At 45.6% G+C, this 24,657-nt stretch overlaps 1 protein-coding gene across 1 annotated transcript in view; it reads right to left on the reverse strand.

Moving 5' to 3' along the window:
• The window catches only part of CANX (calnexin), a 70,556-nt gene that overhangs the window by 37,131 nt on the left and 8,768 nt on the right, over window positions 1–24,657 (reverse strand). The window contains exons 2-10 of the mRNA XM_073568017.1: window positions 17,546–17,776; window positions 17,099–17,172; window positions 16,963–17,021; window positions 15,532–15,673; window positions 3,836–3,917; window positions 3,288–3,480; window positions 1,841–2,030; window positions 380–493; window positions 143–299 (exon numbers count right to left, since the gene is read on the reverse strand). Coding sequence (XP_073424118.1) covers window positions 143–299; window positions 380–493; window positions 1,841–2,030; window positions 3,288–3,480; window positions 3,836–3,917; window positions 15,532–15,673; window positions 16,963–17,021; window positions 17,099–17,172; window positions 17,546–17,773 — 1,239 coding nt within the window. The 5' untranslated portion in view covers window positions 17,774–17,776. The remainder of the gene's footprint in view (window positions 1–142; window positions 300–379; window positions 494–1,840; window positions 2,031–3,287; window positions 3,481–3,835; window positions 3,918–15,531; window positions 15,674–16,962; window positions 17,022–17,098; window positions 17,173–17,545; window positions 17,777–24,657) is intronic.

The following is a 24,657-nucleotide window of genomic DNA, read 5'->3' on the forward strand; positions in this document are numbered from 1 at the left end:
GGCTCAAGTCTCCAAAGCTTTCTGCAGCTGAACTTTACAAGGCAATCACAGCAGATGCTATTTTGTGGCCAGGGTCTTAGAACCGGCTGCAATCAAGGTAAACCCTGCATGATATTTTCAAGATTTACAAGAACGTATATACCTGGTAACTGGGGTTATCAATCATAGGTGACTTCCATTTTCCTTTGTAGTTCGGGTTGTCAATTGTTGGCCTCTGCCAAGCTCCACAACCAGGGGCAGATGCACATTTGGGGTTTGATACCTGTGGTGCTTCCCATTCCCCATCCATATCCTCATCCCTATTGCAATAAAATACAATATTTTAAGATAAAAGTAAAACTTTCCAAAATGTATGCTGCTAGAGACACGCTGTACATACCAGTCCTCTGGCTTCTCCGCATCGGGGTCAGCAATGTACTCGGGCTCATCATCCAGCCAGCCTTCTGGTTTCACTGCATTTTCATCGGGGACCTTTGCCGGAGCATCTTCATCCCTAGATCAAAACATACAAGTCATTTTTTCATCAGCGCTGATGGGCTGGTAGAGATTAATCTTACTGAGGGGATTTTTCTATCCCACTTCTTATAAACTATGTAAACTCCAAGACAATAAATTAAAATGAACGCGCCTCGAGGTGGATGCCTGTGCTTCATCCATCACCATTAGTAGGCCTCTTCATTGTATTTCATTATTTCTGAATAGCTTTTAGCCTTCTTCAATGCTTATTTATGTTACTTTATGTTCATCTGACCATCTACTGTGCCACTTGGACAAAGCATCAGATTAGGCAATTTTATAGATATATCTTTTAGATCAGGTTCATTATAGGTCTTCCTGAGTGACACAGTGAGGCTGGTTTCACATTAGCGTTGAAACAACGCTGCGCACTGCGTCGGTAAGCCCTGCCCCGGCTCCCTGCCCGCCCCATCCGGGATCACCGCCTACTATCGCATTTGCACGCATGCGATCGGCGCACCCTATCTTTAGCATAGGGTGCGCAGATCATGCGCTGCCAGTGTGAAAGTAGCTTGCTGCGCACTTTTGACGGTGCGCCGTGCGCGCCAAAATGCAGCATGTTGCATTTCGGCGCGCACGGCGCACCGTCAAAAGTGCGCAGCACGCTACTTTCACACTGGCAGCGCATGATCTGCGCACCCTATGCTAAAGATAGGGTGCGCCGATCGCATGCGTGCAAATGCGATAGTAGGCGGTGATCCCGGATGGGGCGGGCAGGGAGCCGGATCGGGGCTTACCGACGCAGTGCGCAGCGTTGTTTCAACGCTAATGTGAAACCAGCCTTACTCTGCATATACTCTAATAGGTCAGTATTGTTGCTTTTGTAATATAATAAAGCTATAAATATTGTTTTCTGAGGTGAAAGGTTCCCTTTAATGCTCCCCTGGTTAAAGAGGAAAATGTTCATTTTTGGTGCTGTAAACTCTCTCTACTAAAAGGTGGAGTGTGGGAAAAAATTACTAAGTCTCTCTGCAGTGATATATACACTTTATATTATAAAGCATTGTGAATTGTTAGTTTTCCTTAAACAGCCTCAGTGCTGTGATTTGCATACATGCCAACTAGACATGCGCAGCTTTGGACAATACAAGTTTAGTCGGAATGTGGGCGGAAGTATGCAGATCACATACGTGGGGTGGAGGTCACATGACCGTTTGCTCCCAACACAGGAGATTCTTCACAACATGCAGTGCACGTGCTGTAAGCATACACAAGTCTGCAGTCACAGGGTGACTGAAGACTTGTACCCCAATGCCAGACAACCCCTTTAAGTAGGCACTAAAAAAGGGCCCAGTGCCATCATGGGCGTATTGTGGTGATTTACCAGTCATCAGGCTTCACTGCACCAGGATCAGGTATTTTTGGCCTCTCATCCCAATCTTCAGGTTTCCGGTCATCGGGATCCTCAATTTCACTGGGTGGGTTGACAGGCGGATTCACATCATTGAGTAGATTGCCGCTGTTTACAACATTTTGGTCCACCAGGATTTCAAAAGAGTTGTCTGGATTCAAAACTGGATAGAAAAGAATAAAGAGACACAAAGTTAAGTCTTTGCATCAGAAAAGGCGTGTAGTGCTAACCTATTTAAGGGATATTTTTTCCCTTTACACACAGGACATGGCATAAATGCAGACAGGAGTCTTCTGTCTTCTCTCGGGGGATGCTAGCTGGATTCCCAATGAAAGTGAAAAGTTATGTGGCCACGTGTATTAGGATCTATTCACACAGTGTTTGCAGGATACATCGGAGATTTACATCAGGAGGAAAATGCGGAATGATGCAACTTAATATAACAACCAGTTCACCGACCAGGCACATTTTTTCTCGTAAGTGTTGGTTTAAAGAGCTGTAAAAAATTTTCTCATTTGATTTTTCCAAGTAATTTTGTGCAGCATTTTTTCTTGCTACATGGGGCTTCATTTTTATGTAATTTTTTACTTTTCTATGGGGCAGGGCTAGTGAAAGATTTGGATTAACCGTGAAATTAACGGTTTTTATTACAACATTGTGCCCCTCATAAGGTCATAAAAAGACCTTGGAAGGGGAATATTTCAATATTTTAATTTTCCCTGGTAACTGGTATATTAGCCTCCTGGCTGCACAGCAGAGCTTTCTCTCTCCAATTACCCAGCAATCACATGGCCACTGTGTAAGCAGGATGCCGTGCAGTCAGCGTTATCTATTACAGCATACACAGTGCCAGGGAAGGCAGAGACAGTAATAAACCATCTCTGTCTTCTCTATGGGAACTTCCAGTCACGTGTAGCTGTGCTACAATGCAGTAGTGCTTAGGAACATCACTGCAGAGTAGGATCAGACTAATCTATGGGCGGTAGGGAAGCTGTTACTTTTATGGGGGGGAGGGGGGCAATTTTTACAACTGTGACAGTGGTGCACATTCTATGCCCCATGCCGCCTTACTGTGAAACCAAACCACCTGGTGACATGCTCGTCTGAGGCTGCACACTGGTATTTTCTATATGAGAAGAGGAATGGGACATAGTCCAGAGCAGGGATCATATGTACTAGTTGCGGCCGGTGTAGCCTTCCTCTGGGTTCCCATATATTGGCCTAGTGGGGATCTAATGAGCACTTTCTAACATGGAATAGATGGAAAGGTTGCCATGCACATGAACTCTTGTCTATGGGACATTTAAGGTCTATGTACTATATATACATATATGTGACATATGGGTCTCTTATGCTAATACCGTGACCAAAAAATGTGGTAATCCACACTATAATAAAAAAAAAAGTCAGAATCGCTTACCTAAGGTGTAAAGATGAGTCTTCTTATCTGTGAAGAAGGACTTCAGGTCAGCGTCTGGCTTCTTCACGTGCTTCTCTTCATACTCTCCAGTCTTGGGGTTTTTGTGACGGAAGATAAAGTGCAGCTTGTAATCCTCGCCGCACTTGTCGGGACCAAACATGATGGTGTAAGGAGTCTTATCCTGGAACTGATCCTGATAGAATAGAGATCTGTCAGTTTTGATGCATCCACAAAGAAACAAAAACAACATGTCCAAGTTATCAGGTCTCATGCATTTTTTCAAAGGGACTTTGTAACTTCAGTCTATTGATGAACGGTTATTAATATTGGTTTGGGGAAGCTCATCTGGAAAGCTTTGTGAAGGAGACATTGCTCTCATCGCATGCCAGGGCCTCTTCCATGTGTATACGTTGCAGCCTGCCATCAACGTAGGAGCAGAGCTGATGGGCATCACAGCGATATCCCTGTCACTTCAGTGGGATACTGATCTGACTTTAATACCTCCCCCCCCTCCCCCTACTCTAGAAACTCCTTTAAGAGGCACTTACCAGGCTGTGATCGGAGGTCTTGGACAGCAGTTTTACATAGGCTCCGCCACACTCTATTCCGCTCTGAAAATTCACTTCATACCTGAAAAAGCAAAAATGCAGATTGTACTGGGCGACCAAATAAACCATTTGGTTTGGGCATCCAATCTGTGTCTGATCATTTAAAAAGCCTGTGGACATGATGGGGTGTAACAGCCATACCAGATACCCATGTGTACAGAGGCTGCGCCACAGTCCTTGCTCATCATCAGTGCTGATTATTCACCCATAGGTGAGTGTGTGTAGTAAGACTCTCAGCACCAGCCAGATCTCCAGAACAACCAGTACCTTCCAAGGGCTTCCAGTCGTTTAACCGCTTGCATACTGCCCATAGACTTTAAACATCTCGCTGCTCTGCGTTCTAAATCACTGCATAGTAGAGCAACTGCAAGAGATTGCACAGTGGCAGCTGTCAAGCACAGCTGGACTCCATATAGAGAAGGCAGAAACGGTCTATTACCATCTATGCCTTCCTGATCACTGCAGACAACGCACAATAGTGTACATAGTGATTTTAAGCACTACCCGTCTTCATCATCCAGACCCAGTGGATGTGACTGCTCCGTGTAGGGAGGGAGTCAGGAGCTGAAGGGTCTACGGAGACCCAGTCAGTTCTGCTTTGCAGGCAGGAGGCTGCCTTTCAACTATAACTGGAGCCAATATACCAGTCCCAGTTACAGGGGAAATTGTATTAAAAAAAAATTACAGTAAATGCTAAAATACCCCAAAGGTCTTTTATGACTTATTGGAGAACACAACTAGCCTCATTCCCTATATGTCCGATATATTAAAATAATGGTTACAGAAATGGGAAACAAATTAAATCTTTAGTTGTAATTAAAAAAAAAAAAAAACTCAAGTAAAAAAATAAGTATTTTTGACTACATATCATCACCCATTATTGGAAAAAAGTATTTAAATAACAGAAATTAAGCCAATTTTCACAGAAAAAAAAAAAAGATTTGAAAACTATTTGAATATACAAACCAGAATTTTTGTTCACTTCTTTATACTGCATGTATGAAAAAAAAAATCCAAAATATGTCATAAACTGATTAAGAAAAGATAGGCTGGGGTCCTATTACAACCTATAAACATGGATATTGAAAGGGGGGCAGACATGGACTGGAAATGTCAGTGGACATATTTTGAACTACTGACAGAAATATGAGCCTATAACTTCTGGCTGGAGACACCTAGGCATACAGTTCGGCAGAGCTGCGTCCTATCTAGACATCGCAGTCCATACTCGGACCATGAATGTTGGATGTGCGAGGCAGATCTAAGATGTGCTGCAGCAACTGAACATGAAGGTTTAATCACTCTAAACCAGACCTGGGCAAAGTGTGGCCGAAACAGCTGAGGCGCCCTCTCACGCCCAACGTCTCCATTTGCGCTGACTGCATTGGTACTTTTCCTCCACCAATCGGCGCGTGAAACAGCTGACAATGACAATTTCATTGCATCAGCTGTGTAATGTAGAGAGTCAGTGCACCAGAGACACAGACAAGAACAGAAGCAAAGCGCCGGGGGAGCGGGATGGAGGCGAGTATGTGGGGTTCTTGTATTCATGTGTATGGGATGTTTGGCTGGACATAGACAGGCTGCGCGGGGCTCACGCCGTATACGGGAGAGGCTGCGCGGGGATCACGCCGTATACCGGAGAGGCTGCGCGGGGATCACGCCGTATACCGGAGAGGCAACGCGGGGATCACGCCGTATACCGGAGAGGCAGGGCGGGGCTCACGCCGTATACCGGAGAGGCAGGTCAGGGCTCACGCCGTATACCGGAGGCAGGGCGGGGCTCACGCCGTATACCGGAGAGGCAGCGCGGGGCTCACGCCGTATACGGGAATGTTGAGTGGGGATCATGCTGTATATGGGGAGGCTGTGGGGGGCTCATGCAGTATGGGGCTCATGCTGTATATGGGGAGGCTGTGGGGGGGCTCATGCTGTATATAGGGAGGCTGTGTAGGGGGCTTACGCTATATATAGGGAGGCTGTGTAGGGGGCTTACAGAATATAAGGGGCTGTGGGGGGGTACTCATACGATATATGGAAGATCCTGACGAAGGCAAGTCGCCGAAACGCGCATTGGGGATAGTGGCACCATCACTGGAGCGGTGGTAGGTCATAATTATGATTATTTAAGATGATTGTTCACATTTGGTAGCTTGTGTCACATTATCTTACTATCATGAAACGCTACTGTGTGGTATTGTAACTTATGAAAGCCATTTGTCTGGGAATACTATACAATTTATAGTTGCTTTACCTTTACTTTCATTTTTGCATTGATATCTAAATTTCTACCTGCTCTTTTTTGGTGTTGCTCATTTTTTAGTCTTTTAGACTTATGATCATGCACTACTGGCACTTTTTAGACATTTATGCATATTTGTTTGTTTTTTACAAAATGACACATGCAAAATGTTTTTTGCATGGGTAAATATGTTTTTTTCTCCTTTTTTTGAATTTCATGTATGGAAGGTGGTGTATTGGTGCTCAAACGATATATAAGGGGATGTCAGCATACTTAATTCTGCTCAATATTAAGTGATACAGTTAATATAATTATCAATAATATAATTATAAATCATTTCAGCCTATTAGTTTGGCCCTCCACAACAGTCATGGTCTAATGTGGCCCCATGGGAAAATTACCCACCCCTTCTCTAAACGGTTTCATTTGCATTTTTTTTTCTTAACAGAATATACAATTTTGTGGGGCATCACGAGGACAGGATGCTTGTGGAAGCAATTCCAATGCATCCGTTACAGTACTCAGAGGGTGGTCAGGGTCTATTCATTAAGGCACATTATAAAAAAATACTTGCATTGGAATGAGACTGTACTGTAGGTCTGAGCAGCCAGCACAGCCATGTGGCAGGAGCACAGGTTCAGCTCAGTAGCCCTGGAGACATTAGGGTTTGTGCTGATAATCGTGCAGGAGACCGAGCGCGGTCCAGCTAAGTTACGGATACACATGAACTCACCTGTTTGCTCAGAGCAATCACAAGGATAAGCTGCCAACCCCTACTCTAAGTACCGTATTTTGCGGCGTATAAGATGACTTTTTAATCCCTGAAAATCATCTTACAAATCTGGGGTCGTCCTATACGCCAAGTGTCATCTTATAGGGCGGGTGCGGAGCAATCTGCGGTCACCGCATATGGTGGGGGCTTGGTAAGCGGTCCAGATGACGAGGTGAGGGGACATCTCACAAGGAAGGTTTAAGTGAAGTATCCCTATTACCTCGGGAGACGAGACCTAAATCTGAGCATGCGCCGCCCCCAGTGGCCATTTTTCCAGAGGCCACCGTATCAATGGAGCTGCAGGGGCCTCAGGGCTTTGACGAAATGCTGGCGGAGCCTTCCATGCTGCACAAAGAGCCGCCATCCATCCAGCACAGAGAGCTGCACAGAGCACTGCTGCCGCAATGCGGTAATAGGGATACTTAACTTACACCTTCCCGGTCAGACGCCCCCTCACCTAGTCATCGGGACCACTCCCCCCCACCATATGCGGTGACCGCAGATTGCTCCGCACCCGCCCTATAAGACAACACCCGACATATAAGACCCCCCGACTTGAGATTTTATATTTTAACTGGAAAAATTGGGGGTCGTCTTATACGCTGGAAAATACAGTACATATGACGAGATCCGAGCTCTGGTATCAATGTAACTCTGACTGCCGGCAAATAGACTGAGGATACTCAGGGATTTAGAAGCCACTTACTATTTATTTACAAGAATGAAGACAAATATATAAATCAAGTGATGTGCAAAAAAATTATCACTTACTATGCTGGATAAAATTGTTAAAAAAAAAAAATAAAATAAGATTTTTGTGTACTCACCGTAAAATCTCTTTCTCTTAGCCTCTAATTGGGTGACACAGAACCATGGGTGTAATGCTGCTGTCCACTAGGAGGCGACACTATGCATAATCTGAAAAAAGATTAACTATGGCTCCTCCTCTGCAGTATACACCCCTGGACAGCGTCAGCCTTCTCCAGTTTTGTGCAAAAGCATTAGGAGGAACGTAACAATAACATAACCATGCCTGTAAGAAGGCTACTATGTACGAGCTCAAAGAACAATATGAGAACTCAACCGTAACAACGGCCCGTAAGGGCAACAGGGTGGGAGCTGTGTCCCCCAATTAGAGGCTAAGAGAAAGAGATTTTACGGTGAGTACACAAAAATCTCCTTTACTCTGTCGCCTCATTGGGGGACACAGAACCATGGGACGTCCCAAAGCAGACCCTGGGTGGGAAGCAATGGACGAATATTGTGCTAGCAGCTCCCTAAACTTGGGGCACTGCCGCCTGCAGAACCCGTCTACCCAGGCTCGCATCCACTGAGGACTGGGTATGAACACTGTAGTGTTTCGTAAACGTGTGTAGGCTAGTCCAAGTGGCCGCCTTACACACTTGTTGTGCCGAAGCCTGGTGCCGAATGGCCCAGGAGGCCCCTACTGTCCATGTAGAGTGTGCCGTGATACCGGCCGGAAGGGGGGGCTTGTTAAGTCGGTAGGCCTCATGTATGGTGGACTTGATCCACCTGGCAAGGGTAGCATTGGAAGCCGGCAATCCCTTGCGACCGCCTTCCGGAAGAATGAAGAGGGAATCAGACTTCCGGAAGGGTGCAGTCCTGGACGAGGTCAAGCGTATGCAGAGCCTTCTCCACTCTATGAACCGGACAAAGGGATGGCAGCGAGATTTCCTCATTTAGGTGGAAGGTGGACACAACCTTCGGAAGGAAGGATGGTACTGTTCAGAGAACCACCTTGTCCTGGTGAAAGGCTAGGAAAGGCTGACAATTCCGACACTCTGCGTAACGAGGTGATTGCCACTAGAAAAGCCACTTTCTGTGACAGAATGCAGAGTGGAACTTCTTTAAGGGGTTTGAAGGGTGGTGCCTGCAATGCTGTCAGGATCAGATTGAGGTCCTACGTTTCCAGTAGATGTTTGTAGGGGGGAACCAATCGGGAAACTCCCTGGAGGAAAGTCCTTACTTGCGGTTTGGTAGCAATGCGCCTTTGAAAAAGGACTGAAAGCGCTGACACCTCACTCTTAAGCGAGCCTAGGGATAGCTTGGCGTCTAGGCCCGATTGAAGAAAACCTAGTACCTTCGGGAGGGAATAAGGGAGTGGGACTTGTCCGTGAGATTCGCACCAGGAAAAGAAAGCTCTCCAGGTACGATAATAAATCTTGGTGGAGGCTGGCTTCCTTGCCCTGATCATGGTCGCAATGACTTCCTGTGAAAACCCTGCCTGGGTTAGAATCCAGGTTTCAAGGGCCATGCCGTCAAATTGAGAGCCCCTGAATTCTGATGGTAGAACGGACCATGAGACAGAAGGTCGTGACGGTCGGGTAGACGCCAGGGGGCGTCTGCTGTAAGTTGAACGATGTCGGCGTACCATGTACGTCTGGGCCAATCTGGCGCGATGAGGATGGTTGGAACTCCCTCTTGTTTGTTCTTCCTCACGACCATGGAGATCAGGGGGAGGGGTGGAAAAATGTACAGGAGTTGGAACTGGGACCAGTCCTGGACCAGGGCATCCACTTCGAGTGACCGCGGGTCATGTGTCCTGGCCATGAAATTGGAGACCTTGGCATTGAGATGGGATACCATTAGGTCCACATCCGGGGTTCCCCAGCGTTGACAGCTCTGGTAAAAAAAATCTCAGGATGGAGAGACCACTCCCCCGAGTCCATTCCTTGCCTGCTGAGGAAGTCGGCTTCCCAGTTTTCTACACCCGGAATGTGGACCGCAGAGAGTTCCGACCTCGTGTCTTCCGCCCAGTGGAGGATATGTGACACTTCTCTCATCGCCTGGGCGCTGCGGGTCCCACCTTGGTGATTCACATATGCCACAGCCGTGGCATTGTCCGACTGTATCCGTATGTGCGAGGCTGCAAGCAAGTGATGAAAGGCTCTCAGTGCCAGGAAGATGGCCTGGATTTCCAGGATATTAATGGGCAAGGTCGCTTCCCTTGTTGACCACTTGCCTTGTGCCCTGTGATGTAGGTGCACCGCCCCCCAGCCTGTCAGGCTTGCATCGGTGGTCAGGACCTTCCATTGACCTGAGAGAAAGGGTTTTCCTCGTGCAAGCGAGGATGGCTTGAGTCACCAATGCAGGGACCTCCTGGTTGACATCGTCAACCGGAACTCCCTGTCGAGGGAGAAGGGATTCCTGTCCCAAGATCTGAGTATGGCTAGTTGAAGAGGCCTGAGGTGAAACTGGGCAAATGGCACTGCCTCTATTGCTGCTGCCATCCTGCCGAGGACTCTCATGGCAAACCGGAGAGATCGGGGAGGACTGCGGAGTAGTGTACGAACTCCCAGACGGATGGCCAGTGTCTTGTCCTTGGGAAGGAGCACCAGGCCCCTGGAGGTGTCGAATAACATTCCCAGGAAGGTTAGAGTCTGATTCAGAGTAGTCGACGATTTCTGTAGGTTGACTTACCATCCCAGACGACTCAGTGTGTCTATTGTGATTGAGACACTGACCTCGCAGTCCTTGAAGGTGGAAGACTTGATGAGAAGGTCGTCCAGGTACAGGACGACTAGAATGCCTCGAGTGCAGAACGTCCATGGTGGCTGCCATGACCTTGGTAAAACGTTCTTGGAGCCGTGGCGAGTCCGAACGGAAGGGCGACAAACTGGTAGTGGTTTTTGTTGACCGCGAACCTGAGAAACCTTTGATGGGCGGGAGCAATTGGTATGTGCAGATATGCGTCTTGTATGTCTATGGAGGCAAGGTATTCTCCCTGCTCCATGGATGCAATGATGGACTGGAGGGACTCCATGCGGAAATGATGGACTCGTACATATTTGTTGGGCTGTTTTAGGTCTAGTATGGGCTGAAAGCTGCCTCCTTTCTTGGGAACTACGAACAGATTGGAGTAGAACCCTCAGAATCTTTCATTCGCAGGAACCGGCACCACGACTCCTGCCTGAAGGAGAGAGGAGACCGCTTGGTGGAAGGCACGAGCCTTGTCTGATGGTGTTGGAGGGATAGAGAGGAAGAACCGGTTCGGTGGAGTGGAAGTGAACTCTATCTTGTATCCAGAAGACACTATTTCCCTGACCCACCTGTCTTCTGTAATAGGCAGCCAGACTTGCTGAAAGAGTAAAAGTCGCCCGCCTACTGGTGGGGTGTCTTCCGGAGTTCGTGAGTCATGATGAAGCGAAGTTCTGAGGTTTTCCTCCCTTGGGTTTCGCTTGGCCTGCTTTCGACTGCCAAGTCCTGTCCGGTCTCTGCGCCGTCCGTGGGTTGTCCCTGCGTGGAGAGCGGTTACGGTTTTGCGCTGGGCGCGAGAAGGACCAGCCCGAAGAATTCCGAAAGGATCGGAATCGTGTCTGGTTTCTTCGTTTAAATGTGCGTTTCGGTTTTAGTTGAGGAAGAGAGGTACTCTTACCCCCCAGTGGCATTGGCTATCATTGTGTCCAACTTTTCGCCGAAAAGCCTTCCAGTAAGGTACGGAAGATGCGTGAGGGACTTCGAGGCCGCATCCGCTTTCCATTCTCGCAGCCAGAGGATACGCCGAATCGTAATGGCGTTTGCCGCTATCCCCTCTAGACCTCTTGCTGAGTCTAGGGCTGCATGAAGCATGTAGTCTGCTACCACTGCTATCTGGACCGCTTGGTCCGAGAGCCCGGCATTTGAAGCTTGAAGACCCTCCTGTAGTTTTTTGGCCCAAGCCAGGATGGCCTTGGCCGCCCAAACTGAAGCGAACGCAGGGAGGCCCCTGCTGCTTCTAAAATGGAACGAGCCATGCGTTCTACTTGCCGGTCTGCTGCGTCCCTGAGGGTTGAGCTGTCTGGCAGAGAGAGTAAGGTCTGCGCTGCTAGTCTAGATACCGGGGGGTCCACTTTGGGTGTATCTGTCCACTGTTTGGAGTCTATGAGAAAGGGTACTTCGCTTCCAAATATTTGCGATTGGCAAATTTTTTCTCAGGCTGCAAAAACTGATATTTGAGGGCTCCAGAGTGGCGCGGTAGTCCGGGAGGGGGTCGGATTTGTACCAGAGCCCCCCGGAATGGGCGACTGGCTAGCGGTGGGGGCAGCAGTTCCTGTTTGGGGGGTCCCTAGAGTGCCATGGAGCCGCTGCTGCTGCAGAGACAGGGGCGCAGAAAGCCCTGTCTCTGCTGTGCCATGTCTGCCTGCACCCTCCCCCGGCCCCAGCAGGATCCCACAGCTGGTCTGGGGTCCCTGGATGCTGCAGAATGCTGCCTGTTCTCCGACCCTACCTGAGGCGTCTCAACCTAATGCCCCCTGCGGGGGATTAGGTAGGGTGTGTGTCACCGTCAGGGGGTCTTCATCCTCGCCTCAACCTCAACCCAGACCCCAAAGGGGTTGGGGAAGGAGGGGGGTCTCAACTTCGGCCCAGTACCCGAGGAACTGGGGAAGGAGCGACATGGGGAGTAGCCGTCTCCACTTCAACTGGGCACCCCTAAAAAGGGGGCCAAGGAAGGAGCCATGCCGGGAATCTCGCTGGAGACCCACTTTTCTTCATCTGTATTCCGGACGAAAAAGGAAAAAACGGAAGAAAAAAAGTTGTGCCTCCTTGCGACACTAAGCAAAAACTGAAGAAGGCTGACTCTGTCCAGGGGTATACTGCAGAGGAGGAGCCATAGTTAATCTTTTTTCAGATTATGCATAGTGTCGCCTCCTAGCGGACAGCAGCATAACACCCATGGTTCTGTGTCCCCCAATGAGGCGACAGAGTAATTGAAACTTTAGTTACTTATTAATCATACCAATAACCAGTAATGGGATTTATGATTGAAATCTTTACTGATTATTTTGGTAACCATCACTGTAATCTGTAAGCAGTCTCCTCGCATTCAGGTGATAAATACAAGTCAAGAGAAGAACTAAGTACACCCTGCTGTAATTCCACAGTTTTAAATATCAGGACATAATCATAAAAAAACAAGAAAAAAAAAAAAACAAAGGAACAAAACATCCGATCCTTCGGTATTAAAATTAGGTGAATAGACTCTTCTACATTCCAGATATTTGAGGACCTTCTCTGGAGTTCATGTCCCTGTAAATTTACTGTGCAATGTTCGGAGAAATTGCAAAAAACCCCAAGAGCTACAGCTCAGACGCTAAAGGTTCCAGTTAGCATGGGAAACATTTATGTTGTTGACAGTACTATTAGAAACTGAAACAAAACAAGTATGGCTTGTTTAGATAGGTTGCCAGAATTTTTTTTTCTAAAAAAAAGAAAAAAAACTTAGACCATGGCAGAATGGCTAAGGTTTGCTTGCAAAGTTGCATGTGAACAAACCACAAGACTTAAGACTCCAGGAATAATGTCTTTTGGACAGAAAAGACCATGATGGAGGTGTTTGGTCATAAGACTTTATTTACCTCCAGATACTGGGTTAAATCGGCAGTTAGGATCTCTGAGGCAAAAAGTCTCCGTCAAGATAACTGTACTTTATCCCCAATAAACTGAAAGGAGTATTCCCCATCAACGAGATCCTATCCCAATATGTAGTAGATGCAATAATAATAATATAAAATACCTCCAATTAGAAATGTAGTATAGTTTTTTTTTTTATTTGCCATGTCTCTTGCCTCATGTGCAGAGCATTGCAGGACCTTAGGTATCCATGGTGACGACCACTAGCAACTAGATTACTGTCACTATCAGTGAACGCAACCATGGATACCTAAGGTCCTGCAATGCCTGCACATGAGTAAAAATGAGGATGAGTGACCTCATGGAGATCAACATCCAACACTGCGGAGACACCATCACGTTTCTCAACGCAGTGATGCTAGAGCAATGCCCCCATTCCTTATGGGAAATATGCAAAAATATGTAAATCAACAGCCGGAGACACCATCACGTTTCTCAACGCAAGCAATGACTAGCCAGGTCTTTCACCGGGAAGGAACAACCACGGGAAGGGCTGTCTCCAATGAAGGAAACCACCTATGCCAAAACATGGTATCCATCCACATACAGCTGTTTTGGGGTATTGCCCCTCATCAGTGTGGAGTAGGAAACTGGCTGGTAGGAGCAATGCCCAGTAAAAGACTGTGAACATGTTTTTGCATATTTCCCATAAGGGACGGGGGGGCATTGCTCTAGCATCACTGCGTTGAGAAACATGTGATGGTGTCTCCGCAGTGTTGGATGTTGATCTCCATGAGGTCACTCATCCTCATTTTCACAGTCTTTTACTAGGCATTGCTCCTACTAGCCAGTTTCCTACTCCACACTGATGAGGGGCAATACCCCGAAACAGCTGTCTGTGGATGGATACCATGTTTTGGCATAGGTGGTTTCCTTAATTGGAGACTGCCCTTCCCGTGGTTGTTCCTTCCCGGTGAAAGACCTGGCTAGTCATTGCTTGCGTTGAGAAACGTGATGGTGTCTCCGCAGCTGTTGATTTACATGTTTTTGCATATTTCCCATAAGGGATGGGGGCATTGCTCTAGCATCACTGCGTTGAGAAACATGTGATGGTGTCTCCGCAGCATTGGATGTTGATCTCCATGAGGTCACTCATCCTCATTTTCACAGTCTTTTACTAGGCATTGCTCCTACTAGCCAGTTTCCTACTCCACACTGATGAGGGGCAATACCCTGAAACAGCTGTCTGTGGATGGATACCATGTTTTGGCATAGGTGGTTTCCTTCATTCGAGACTGCCCTTCCCGTGGTTGTTCCTTCCCGGTGAAAGACCTGGCTAGTCATTGCGTTGAGAAACATGTGATGGTGTCTCCGCGGCTGTTGATGCACATGAGTACAGACATAGCAAATCAGAAAAACTATACTACATTTCTAATTGGAGGTATTTGCTAATATTACTACTACACCTACTACATATTTGGATAGAATCTTAGAAATAGGAATACCCCTTTAATGGTTATCCAGCCTTAGGGTAGAAGGCTGCAGTCACTTTGTGTGACTGCAGACTTGAGAATCTTTGCATTAAACACTCTTAGGATTTTCTGGTGACATGTGAAATTGCTTGCAGTCACACACCTACTGTATCTGCGGTCACATGACTGCCTGCTCCCGGATAATCCTCACAGTGCACCCGGTGCGAGGATTCACAAGTCTGCAGCCTTGTGCCCCCAAGGACGGACAACTCCTTTAAAAGCAGCGTTGTGAAGAAGCACTGCCCAAAATTCCTCCAGAATGAAAAACAAAACTTCTTTCGAGTTATTTTTGTTAAAGGTGGTTCTACAAGCTACCAATTGGGGTGTACTTCATTTTACACACAATGCTTGAATATTGTGGCCTAGTCCTTGTTAAATAAGGACACCAATTTCTCACATGAGGAGATCATATATTATATATATATATATATATATATATATACACATATACATATATATATATATATATATATATATATATATATATATATATATATATATATATATATACACATACACACATACACACTTTTTAAATAACGTTTTGATAGTGCACCCTCTTTGAAACTTGCCTTAGTTTTTCCTCATCCTTGTAAAGCTAAAATAGGCAGGCCATAAAGAGGTTAACTTGGCTTTCTCTAACACACAACCGTCATCAGTAAACCTAAAGCGGACTGAACTTGACCCCAGTCTTTAGCATAATCGCCCCTCTCAGGGGACAGAAAACCGCTGCACTTACTGAACAATCAGAGGCTTCTTATCGAAGACGAATGGCTTTTTAAGCTTGATGGCAATTGCATGATGCTTGGCGCGTGATGCCAGCACTAGTCCTTTGTCCCCGGGGAGCTTCGTCTCTTTCATCTCAGACACTTCCCACTTGCCTAAATATCAGAAAAAGTCAGCAGTGACTCCGCGGCTTCTTGAACAGTCATGCAATGCACAAGAATTACACAATATACTCATGCTCCATCACTAAAGGTTCATGGTACAGAATGGGGACAGGAGCAGCTTAGAAGTAACCTCTGACAACAGTCCTTTGTAGGACGATCCTGCACATCTCGCCCAGATACTGTGTCCCGTCAGGACGTCTGTCTGCCACGTGATCGCACATTAGGTGCCATCAATCAGGAAGGGGTTTTTTAAAATCAATATTGGCGGGGTTCCCTATTGATGCCCTGTGTGAAGGGGTACAGGAGATAACGGTAGCTTTGTTTTCGTAGAAAGGAATGCACTGTAAAATCAACTACAGCCACAGTTAAAACATGGAGCAGTATAAAGAATGAGGGACAGCCCAGTGATGCCGTTCAAACATTTGACTGGCAGTAGTGCCAATCGTCGGACCCTCGATCTGACATTATTATCCTTCAGATAGTCCAATCACAGCCACAGATCAGCTGTTTGCAACTCTCAAGGTGGTCATATATGCACAATGTACACAAAATAGCACAGTGCCAGACTCCGTGTACTGGCCGTTCTTGGGTAATACAGCTCATCTCCCAGTCACTTTAATCAGAACTGAGCTGCAGTATCAAAAAACGGTGTCACACTCCAACCAGTCAGACATTGGTGACCCAAAAATGGGCCATCAATGTTCTGGACAATCATTTTAAGCCTTACTGACCGAGACAGAAATACCCATTGTGGGTTTTGAGCTGATTCTTACTATCGTGCTCCAGACATTTCAAAGTGGCCCACAATGAAAATAAATGATTGGCTTCTCTTTAAAATTTCTAGGATTTTCAAGAAATGTGCTAATAAGGCAGTGCAAAGCATAACATCCTTCAACTCCCCCAGTGTCCAACCACCAATGGTCTGATGCTCCTGCAGCAATGGCCTCACATACATAGCTCTACATGGTCTCAGTAATGTAGCTAGCATGTATGACATGCGACAACTGAAGCCAGCGATTAGCTGCAGCGGTCACATCAATGATATGAGGCACGTGACCAGCTGTAGGACAGGCTGATAACGCAATGGCAAATTATGGTTCTTTTGCTCTTAAATTAAAAGAGAACTACATATACAGACAATATAGAGGGCGTTCAATGGTCTAAGTACGCATAGACCCACCAATTTACTAAATTAAGAAATGGCCACCATTAATTTTAATAAAAGTGCTGAGCTTGGGCTATCTGAAAGTGACAGTTTAGGACATGTGAGAAGTTCCTACCATCATATTTGGCAATCTCATCATCTGTGTCATCCTTCTTCGCCTTGGACAGAACCCACCTATGAAGCAAGAGGGGCTTTTAAGGATTACTTCTCAACAGTTTATAACAGGAAACAAAGAAAATTGCATTTCTTACCCCTCCAATGTTCCCTTGTCAAATGACTCTGCGACATAGACATCACCAGTTGGGACGGGCGCTTTGTAAGTAACCTAAAAATAATAAAAAGATGAAAGAAGAATTTGGAAGCCAAAAGAGAAGACAATCATTAGAATATTTCAGCCCCAGTGCTAGGTCTGTCCGGATATTGAGATCAACACCATTTACGAAGAGCTGAGATGCAGTACCAGGCACAGCCTCAGATGAGAGTGAGGTGCCATCTCCTGAGTAAATGCAGATCTTTAAACTTAAGAAAAACTTTTTATTTTTAAGAAAGTTATTTTTTCTAATATCAGATAAGCCATTATAGGATTGCAGGTCTGTAGAGTCATTCATCAGCTGATCGCATTGCCCTAAGCCTGCACTTGTTTCATAATGGACTTTTGTATTCAAACAGTAAATTTCAGGCTCGGGGAATACACAAACCTTAGGAGCAGGGGGTGAGGCGCTGCTTTCTGGTGTTGGATCTTCATCCTCAATGAGATCATCAATGTCATCTTCTATATCAAGTCCATCATCGTGGTCGTGGTCATGGTCGTGGTGGTGGTGATGGTGGTGACCATGGTGATGACCATGGTGATGTCCATCATGGGCCTTTATCAGCACGACACCAAGAAGCAGGAATGTCAGGCAAAAAAGCAACTTCAGATCCATGATCTTAACAAAAAAAAGATCCCATGTCAATCAGGAGAAACACACAGTACATAAAGAATAACAGTCATTTTAATTGTATAAATCAATAGTACACAAGAACATGAGAAACTTTGTAATATATGTAATCAGAGAAATCTGCTCCTCTCTCTTTTTGGACTGATTCACTCGTCTCATGGGTAAAATCTGTCCAATCTATACCCAGTGAAGACAGACATCCCACTACAGAGATGGAAGGTTTTGGCGCTCCGCAGCTAGGGAGCGACAGGATGTGTTGTAGCGTTACACCTTCCCGAAGCACTAGTGAGCACCGTGACATCTTATCATCCAGCCTGCTTATCAGAGACTGCGGACGCCCAGGGCCGACCACTATTTTCCAATTTCTCATAGACATTGCCTAAGCACTAGATAGCACAGAACCAGCACTAATGAAAAAGATCAGGCCACAGAGTGCTTCGATTGCTGATGGCCATGTGCAACAGCAACGATACTGACATAGCGTAAGGGTGGGTGATGGGCTTGAGAACGAGCCATATGACTATTTGCAGATTTTCAATACTTTACATTAAATTCAGTCTTTTTTATGAGAAGGAAAGGTGTTGCACAGTTCTATTTCATGTAAAGTTAGAAAACTATCGGGAAACAGACTTTGGCTCACCTCTCACCGTGCTTATGTGCTGTAATTCTGAATATGGAATTTCTATAATTCTAATGCACACTGCTTTTTTTTTTCTTTATGTTAAACGCAGAAATTGAGCTGAATGCGATTTTGACATCCGCAGCACGTCCATTTCTCTTGCGGTAAACGTGTTTTATTTGCAAATATTCCCCATAGACCTGAATCACATAAAAACACCAGGTTTTTTTATTGCGTTTCCACAGTGCGAATGCAATAAAAACGGCATGTAATCTGCATGGGATGATCAATAAGGTTTTCAAAGCTAAAATTGCTGTGAGATATGGGAAAATTACCATATATCATTTGGATATCTCATGTACAGCACCATGGAATCAATGGTGCTATAGAAATAAATAATAATAATAAATAAAAAAATGCCCCGTCAGATCTTGGCCCAGAATATTTGCTCCCAAATTCAGCCCCCACCCGTGGAATTCCCCAGGATCAATGCTTTTCTTTAATTAGCTCAAGCAACAAGGCCTTTGAAGCTCTCTCCAGGGGGGGGATTAAAGATATAGACCCTGTGTCCCCAGCAATTATCACAGGGGTGTGAACTCTTGTGTAGCTATGAGCGAACTGGCTTCCTTTGTTTGATTCAGGCTGACATATAGCACTACAGATCCCTTGCTAAACCAGCACCAGGCTCTGAGATATGGAGTCTAGAAAATGACCTATAACAAAAGAATTCAGTATCTCTGAGCCTAGCTAAGCACAATCTGAATCTGCATTCCTTCTCCCCACACGACCGTCTCCTGCAGCCACCTATAGAACTCTGCATTATTGTGTTATAATAGCATAGCTACCAGGAATTAAATACAGTAGCCGTATTTGGACTCCCCGCACAGACAAAATCCAGCAGAATACAGTGGCACGACTGCCGTTCCATTTAGAGCTTCGGGCAGAAAGTTATGAACATCCATAGTTCTGGCCTGGAAAACCATACTCTCAATATGAGGGAGGCTTCCCAGCCCTGGGACTTGCGGAGCGTGTGGGAGGGAGCAGCCTAGGGGATAATAGGCAGCTCCTCATTTTGGCCTCAGTTTTTCTACTGGCAGTAGGTCCGTTACCTGACGCGCTCAAGGAATCACTTAAGACTTGGACCTGTGATCCATCAGCGACTCCCTGCGGTCACATGCTACATAACACTGTAATTGTAATCTATCTGTACCCTACCCTTGTACTACACTCTTGTCTGTATACCTGTATATTGTCTTGTAAATATATACCTGTGTATTTCTAGTGCGCCTTTCAGCGATTAAATATAAAATTAATATTGGACTGCTCTTATCTCGATTCACGAATCCCCACGTCCGCACGCTCAGTTGGTTATATTATATGCTACCCTGAGGTCGGTTTCTGACCCAATATAAAGCCTGTTGTCGGACGGGGCTTGTATATCGAACGAGGAACTAGTGGCAGCAAGCCGTACTGTGTTAGGCTAGTTTCACATTTGCGTTTGGAAGCGCAGTGGACGCTCGCCGTGAATCTCCGCCCCCTACCGCACCTTCTCTGGTCAGCTCCGCCTATGGGCGCATGCCGCTGCATCCGGCCTGCATACCTTATCTTTAGCATTGGGTACGCAGGCCGTGCGCAGGATGCTTTTGCCGCCGCATGAGTCCTTTTGACAGGGCGGCGATCACACCAAAATGCAACACGTTGTGTTTGGTGCAGACAAGTGGCTGTAAATTCACAGCATCAAAACGTTAAAATGTACTGTGGTTATTTCGCCTAATTGTCGCCCATCAGTAATCGCAGCTTTTCGCTCTTTGCAGGGCAATCCCGAAGAACCTGTTTTGCAGGCAACACATTCATCACCGCATCCTGACCAACACAGCCTCCGCTGGCTGCTTCCTTTAAGGGTATGTGCACACGTTACAGATTTGCCTGTGGAATTTTCTGCGCAGATTCTGCATCTCTTGGCAGAAAAGGCAGGTAAAAATCCAGGCGGATTTGATGCGGATTTACAAGCGTTTTTTTCATGCGGATTTGTAACCTAAATAAAGATCTATTTAACAAAAAAAAAAAAAAAAAAAAAAGAATTTTGATGTCATTTCTTTGTCCAGCCTCTTATTTTACATACTCCATTGAAGGATACACACACAAATAGATCATCTATTGAACGATCCATCTAGCCTAATGTTTAGTAATAAACATAATAAAATGGTACATGAAGAGTTAATAAAGACACAGACATACACAAAATCTGCGTTAGGCCAGGGTCACACTTGCGAGAAACTCGCACGAGTCTCGCACCTCAATACTTGGCACTGCCGCCAGCACTCAGATCAGAGTGTGTGGCTGCATAGAAATACATGCAGCCACACACTCCAGTCGCGAGTGCCGGTATTGAGGTGCAAGACTCGTGTGAGTTTCTTGCAAGTGTGACCCTGGCCTTAAACGCAATGTTTACTTTAAAAAAAAAAATTTGAAAAAAAAAAAATGGTGTGGTCTCCCACGCATTTTTCTGCGCCAGAGAGGGAAAGCCAGCGACTGGGAGATGATGTTTATAGCCTGGATAGGGGTTAATACCCATGGATCTTCCCAGGCTATGAATATCAGCCCGCAGCTGTATATTTAGCCTTTACTGGCTATTAAAATAGTAGTAACCACCAAAAAAATGACGTGGGATCCCCCTATAATTTATAGTCACAAAGGCTATGCAGACATCTGTGGGCTGATATTCATAGCCTAGGAAGGGGCCATGGATATTGCCACCCCCCCGGCTACAAAGACCAGCTCACAGCCGCCCCAGAAATGGCACATCTTTAAGAAGCGCCAATTCCGGCACTTAGCCTCTCTCTTCCCACTGCTGTGTAGAGGTGGCATATGGGGTAATATGGGGTTGATGTCACCTTTGTATTGCAAGGTCACATCAAGCCTGGTTAGTAATGGAGAGGTGTCAATAAGACGCCTTTCAATTACTAATCCTATAGTTGGTAATGAGTAAAAAAAAAAAAAAAAAAAGACGGCAAGAAAAAAGCATTTTAATGAAATAAAACACTAAATAGTTTTCCCATTTTATTGTACGCCTATTCCATACAACACCCTCGACCTTCTGCAAAAAATATATACAAATAAACACAAATACTCCCTGTTCCGACGTAATCCAATTAATAATGGAATGTCCCATGACGATCTCACCTGTAGAACAGTGACATCGGGTGATGTGACTGCTCTACAAGGCCTCCCACGATGCACTGACAGGAGACAATGGCGCCTGCAGTGCATCACTGAAGAGGTTACCTGAGTTCAGGCTCTCACTTTACAGCAATGCTGCGTGAGAATTTTCTTACACAGCGCTGCCGGTGAGAGAATGAACTCAGGTGACCTCTCTCAGCGACGGAGGGATACAATGCAGAGGATTACCTCTGCCTGTCAGTGCATCACGGAGGCCCTGTAGAACACTGACATTACCCGATGTCACTGTTCTACACGGGAAATAGTCGTGGGACACTTGTTATTAACTGGACTACGTCAGAAAGGTATGTATAGGTTGATTTATTAATTTACTTTTTGTACAGGAGATTGAGGGCTTCGGGGACTAGGTGATTATGTACTGTATGTTATGTATGTACTGTTTTTTGGTTTTTTTTTTTACTACTGAACACAGCCATTGTCTGATGGGACTACTGTCCCATCATTGTCAAATGTGCCAGCATTCATAACCGGATTGTCCCATCAGACAATGGCTGCCTACACAGACACGCACACACACAAACTCAGACACACACAAACCCCCCCGCACATAGTCTCCGCCCACACACTCTTCCTGCTCCCCATCTGCATTTCTCGCACCCACATCTGCAGCAAATCCACAGATCTTTTTTACAACCGCGGTTTTGCTGAGGATGTGCCTGACTCAATAGAAGTCAATGGGTGCAGAAACGCTGCAGATCCGCAAAAAGAACTGACATGCTGTGGGAAAAAAAAAAACCGCTGCAAATTTGCGCTTTTTTCCCCCGCAGCAAATGCACAACAATTCTTAATTTCACATTAACTTACATTGGTGGTGCACTACACTGCGGATTTGATGCAATTCCGCGTGTCCAAACACGCTGCGGAAACGCATGTAAATCCGCAACGCGTGCACACAGCCTTAAGGGGTTTTCCACTACTGAGGATTGATCCTTATGATACATTATCAATACCAGACAGCTCTATCTGGGGTCTGGCCAGATCAGATATGCCCACCCGCTGTTGGTCTAATTCCCTTGTGGAAATGAACATGCACGTCCGGTCCATGAGAGTGTGTTTGTCCATGGAGATTCAAGGGAGAATAAGCAAACAGCCGTCTTTTCTCCAAACATCACCATGGCACAAAGTGCCCCAGGAGCATCAGCGATGAGCAGTGATGCCGATGAGCCTTCGGCAGATTTACCCTGATAACAAGAGACCTTTAATGGCTTCCTAAGTTAATATAGAATTGTCTGGAGAACACAGAGGCCTCATTCTGCTATTAGCCACTGTATGAGCACTTAGATCCAATCTGTGACAGACGCAAGACATGAAGTTTGTACTGGAAATCGCGCGCTTCACATATCGGAACCATAAATTCATAATCATTTTATGAAGTCAATGCAAGAAAGCGGGCGGCACCGCTGTTACCGTACTAATGTCCGTGGTTGGCAGCGGGCGGAGAGCTCACATCCAGGACTCCCGGGTGCTTGACCTCGTACCAAGACGATAGTAGTTTCCAAGAGAAAAAGGTCGCACTCTACGGGACAATGATGGATATTTATTGACACTGAATTACATGTCACGTCGGAGATGTGAAAGAGAGTTTGTCAAATGGCTGACTAAGGCCGTTTCACGCTACTCGAGCGCTTCCACGGGTCCCGTAGAGTGCGACCTTTTTCTCTTGGAAAAAACTATCATAATCATTTTATACCTGGAATTGCAAATACTTGGTCATCAAGAAGCCATTCCCGCTTCCATGTTTTACCAAGCAATTCTGGGGCATTGTTTCTTATAACTTTAGATTGTGCCTTTCCTGTTATTCGTCCAATAAATGTATGAATGAATTGATAGCTGGGGTCCGCATATATACGCATCCACATTGTACAAACAGTATTAACAGTAATGGACTGTAGGGACACGTCCCGTTGGCGATAAGGACAGCAGTACACGCGCTCTCTGCAGACTATATTCCCAGGATTAGTAGCGATTCCACAGTTTGCCCCTGTTGATGATCTACGAATGGCAGATCCTAGTGATCGTCACTTTATGAGATGGCACGGGTCTGATTCTAAGCAACATTCACCTGACAACACCACGTGCTGTAGGGGTCTCAGCAGCTCCCATACTAAAGGGGGGGGGATGGTCTGATGAGACAGCGCATTTACGGTAAATATCTCACATACTTTATTACAACCGTGGACAAATATAAATCATGCAGTTAGTGGCTTTTACTTTGAGTAGCCAATGGCCGCACAAAACATCTAATCTGTTATTGAAACCATGGAGAAAGTTGCATCGTTGATGGAGAAAAAAAAAAAATTAAAAATCAACACACAAAATTTATCAGTAACAGGCTTCACGTAAAAGGAAAAAAATTATGGACCCGAGCACCAAGCTTGGGTCTATGAGGAGAGGAATAAGTCACGGGCCGAAGGTAGAGACACAAGCCTGCATGAGTCACATCCGTCCTGACACAGGGGGCAGACCCTGCTCATTACACAGTACAGTCATCTAACAGGACATTAATGCGCGGTGCGATCTGAGCTGTGTGTACAGGGCACTTACTGCTCTTCGACGTCACTGAGGATGCAATCACATAGGACCCAATTGCCCATTTGCCTTTATTTTTTTGTAAATTAAAGTCACTTTTTATTCATTGCTGCTTTTAGGCTATGCTCCTACAAAAACACTGCTATTCCTGATTGTGAACCATTGGCGAAGATGAAGCCAAATTATTTCAAGATAGGTGCAACTAGAATAAAGAATTTGGAACAAAAGAAAAAAAAAAACCTTAAACTAGGAAAAACTAGACAATAAAAAGGCGCAAATGCAATCGTGAATCAGGCCCAGAGTACTACTAGTGAAACGTAAATTACCAGTTTAAAATATAACTACTATACTGACTCCATTGCACAATTCAAAAAGAGGAGAACCGGAGTTATTATATATTAAAAATAATTTTATTCTTACAAAATTCAATCTAAAAATAAATTTTAATTATAAACGTTTATATGAGGAAGCGACAGGAACG

The sequence above is a fragment of the Dendrobates tinctorius genome, unplaced genomic scaffold, assembly GCF_039654945.1.
Source record: "Dendrobates tinctorius isolate UK_male_01 unplaced genomic scaffold, ASM3965494v1 ptg000020l, whole genome shotgun sequence".
NCBI lineage: Eukaryota > Metazoa > Chordata > Amphibia > Anura > Dendrobatidae > Dendrobates > Dendrobates tinctorius.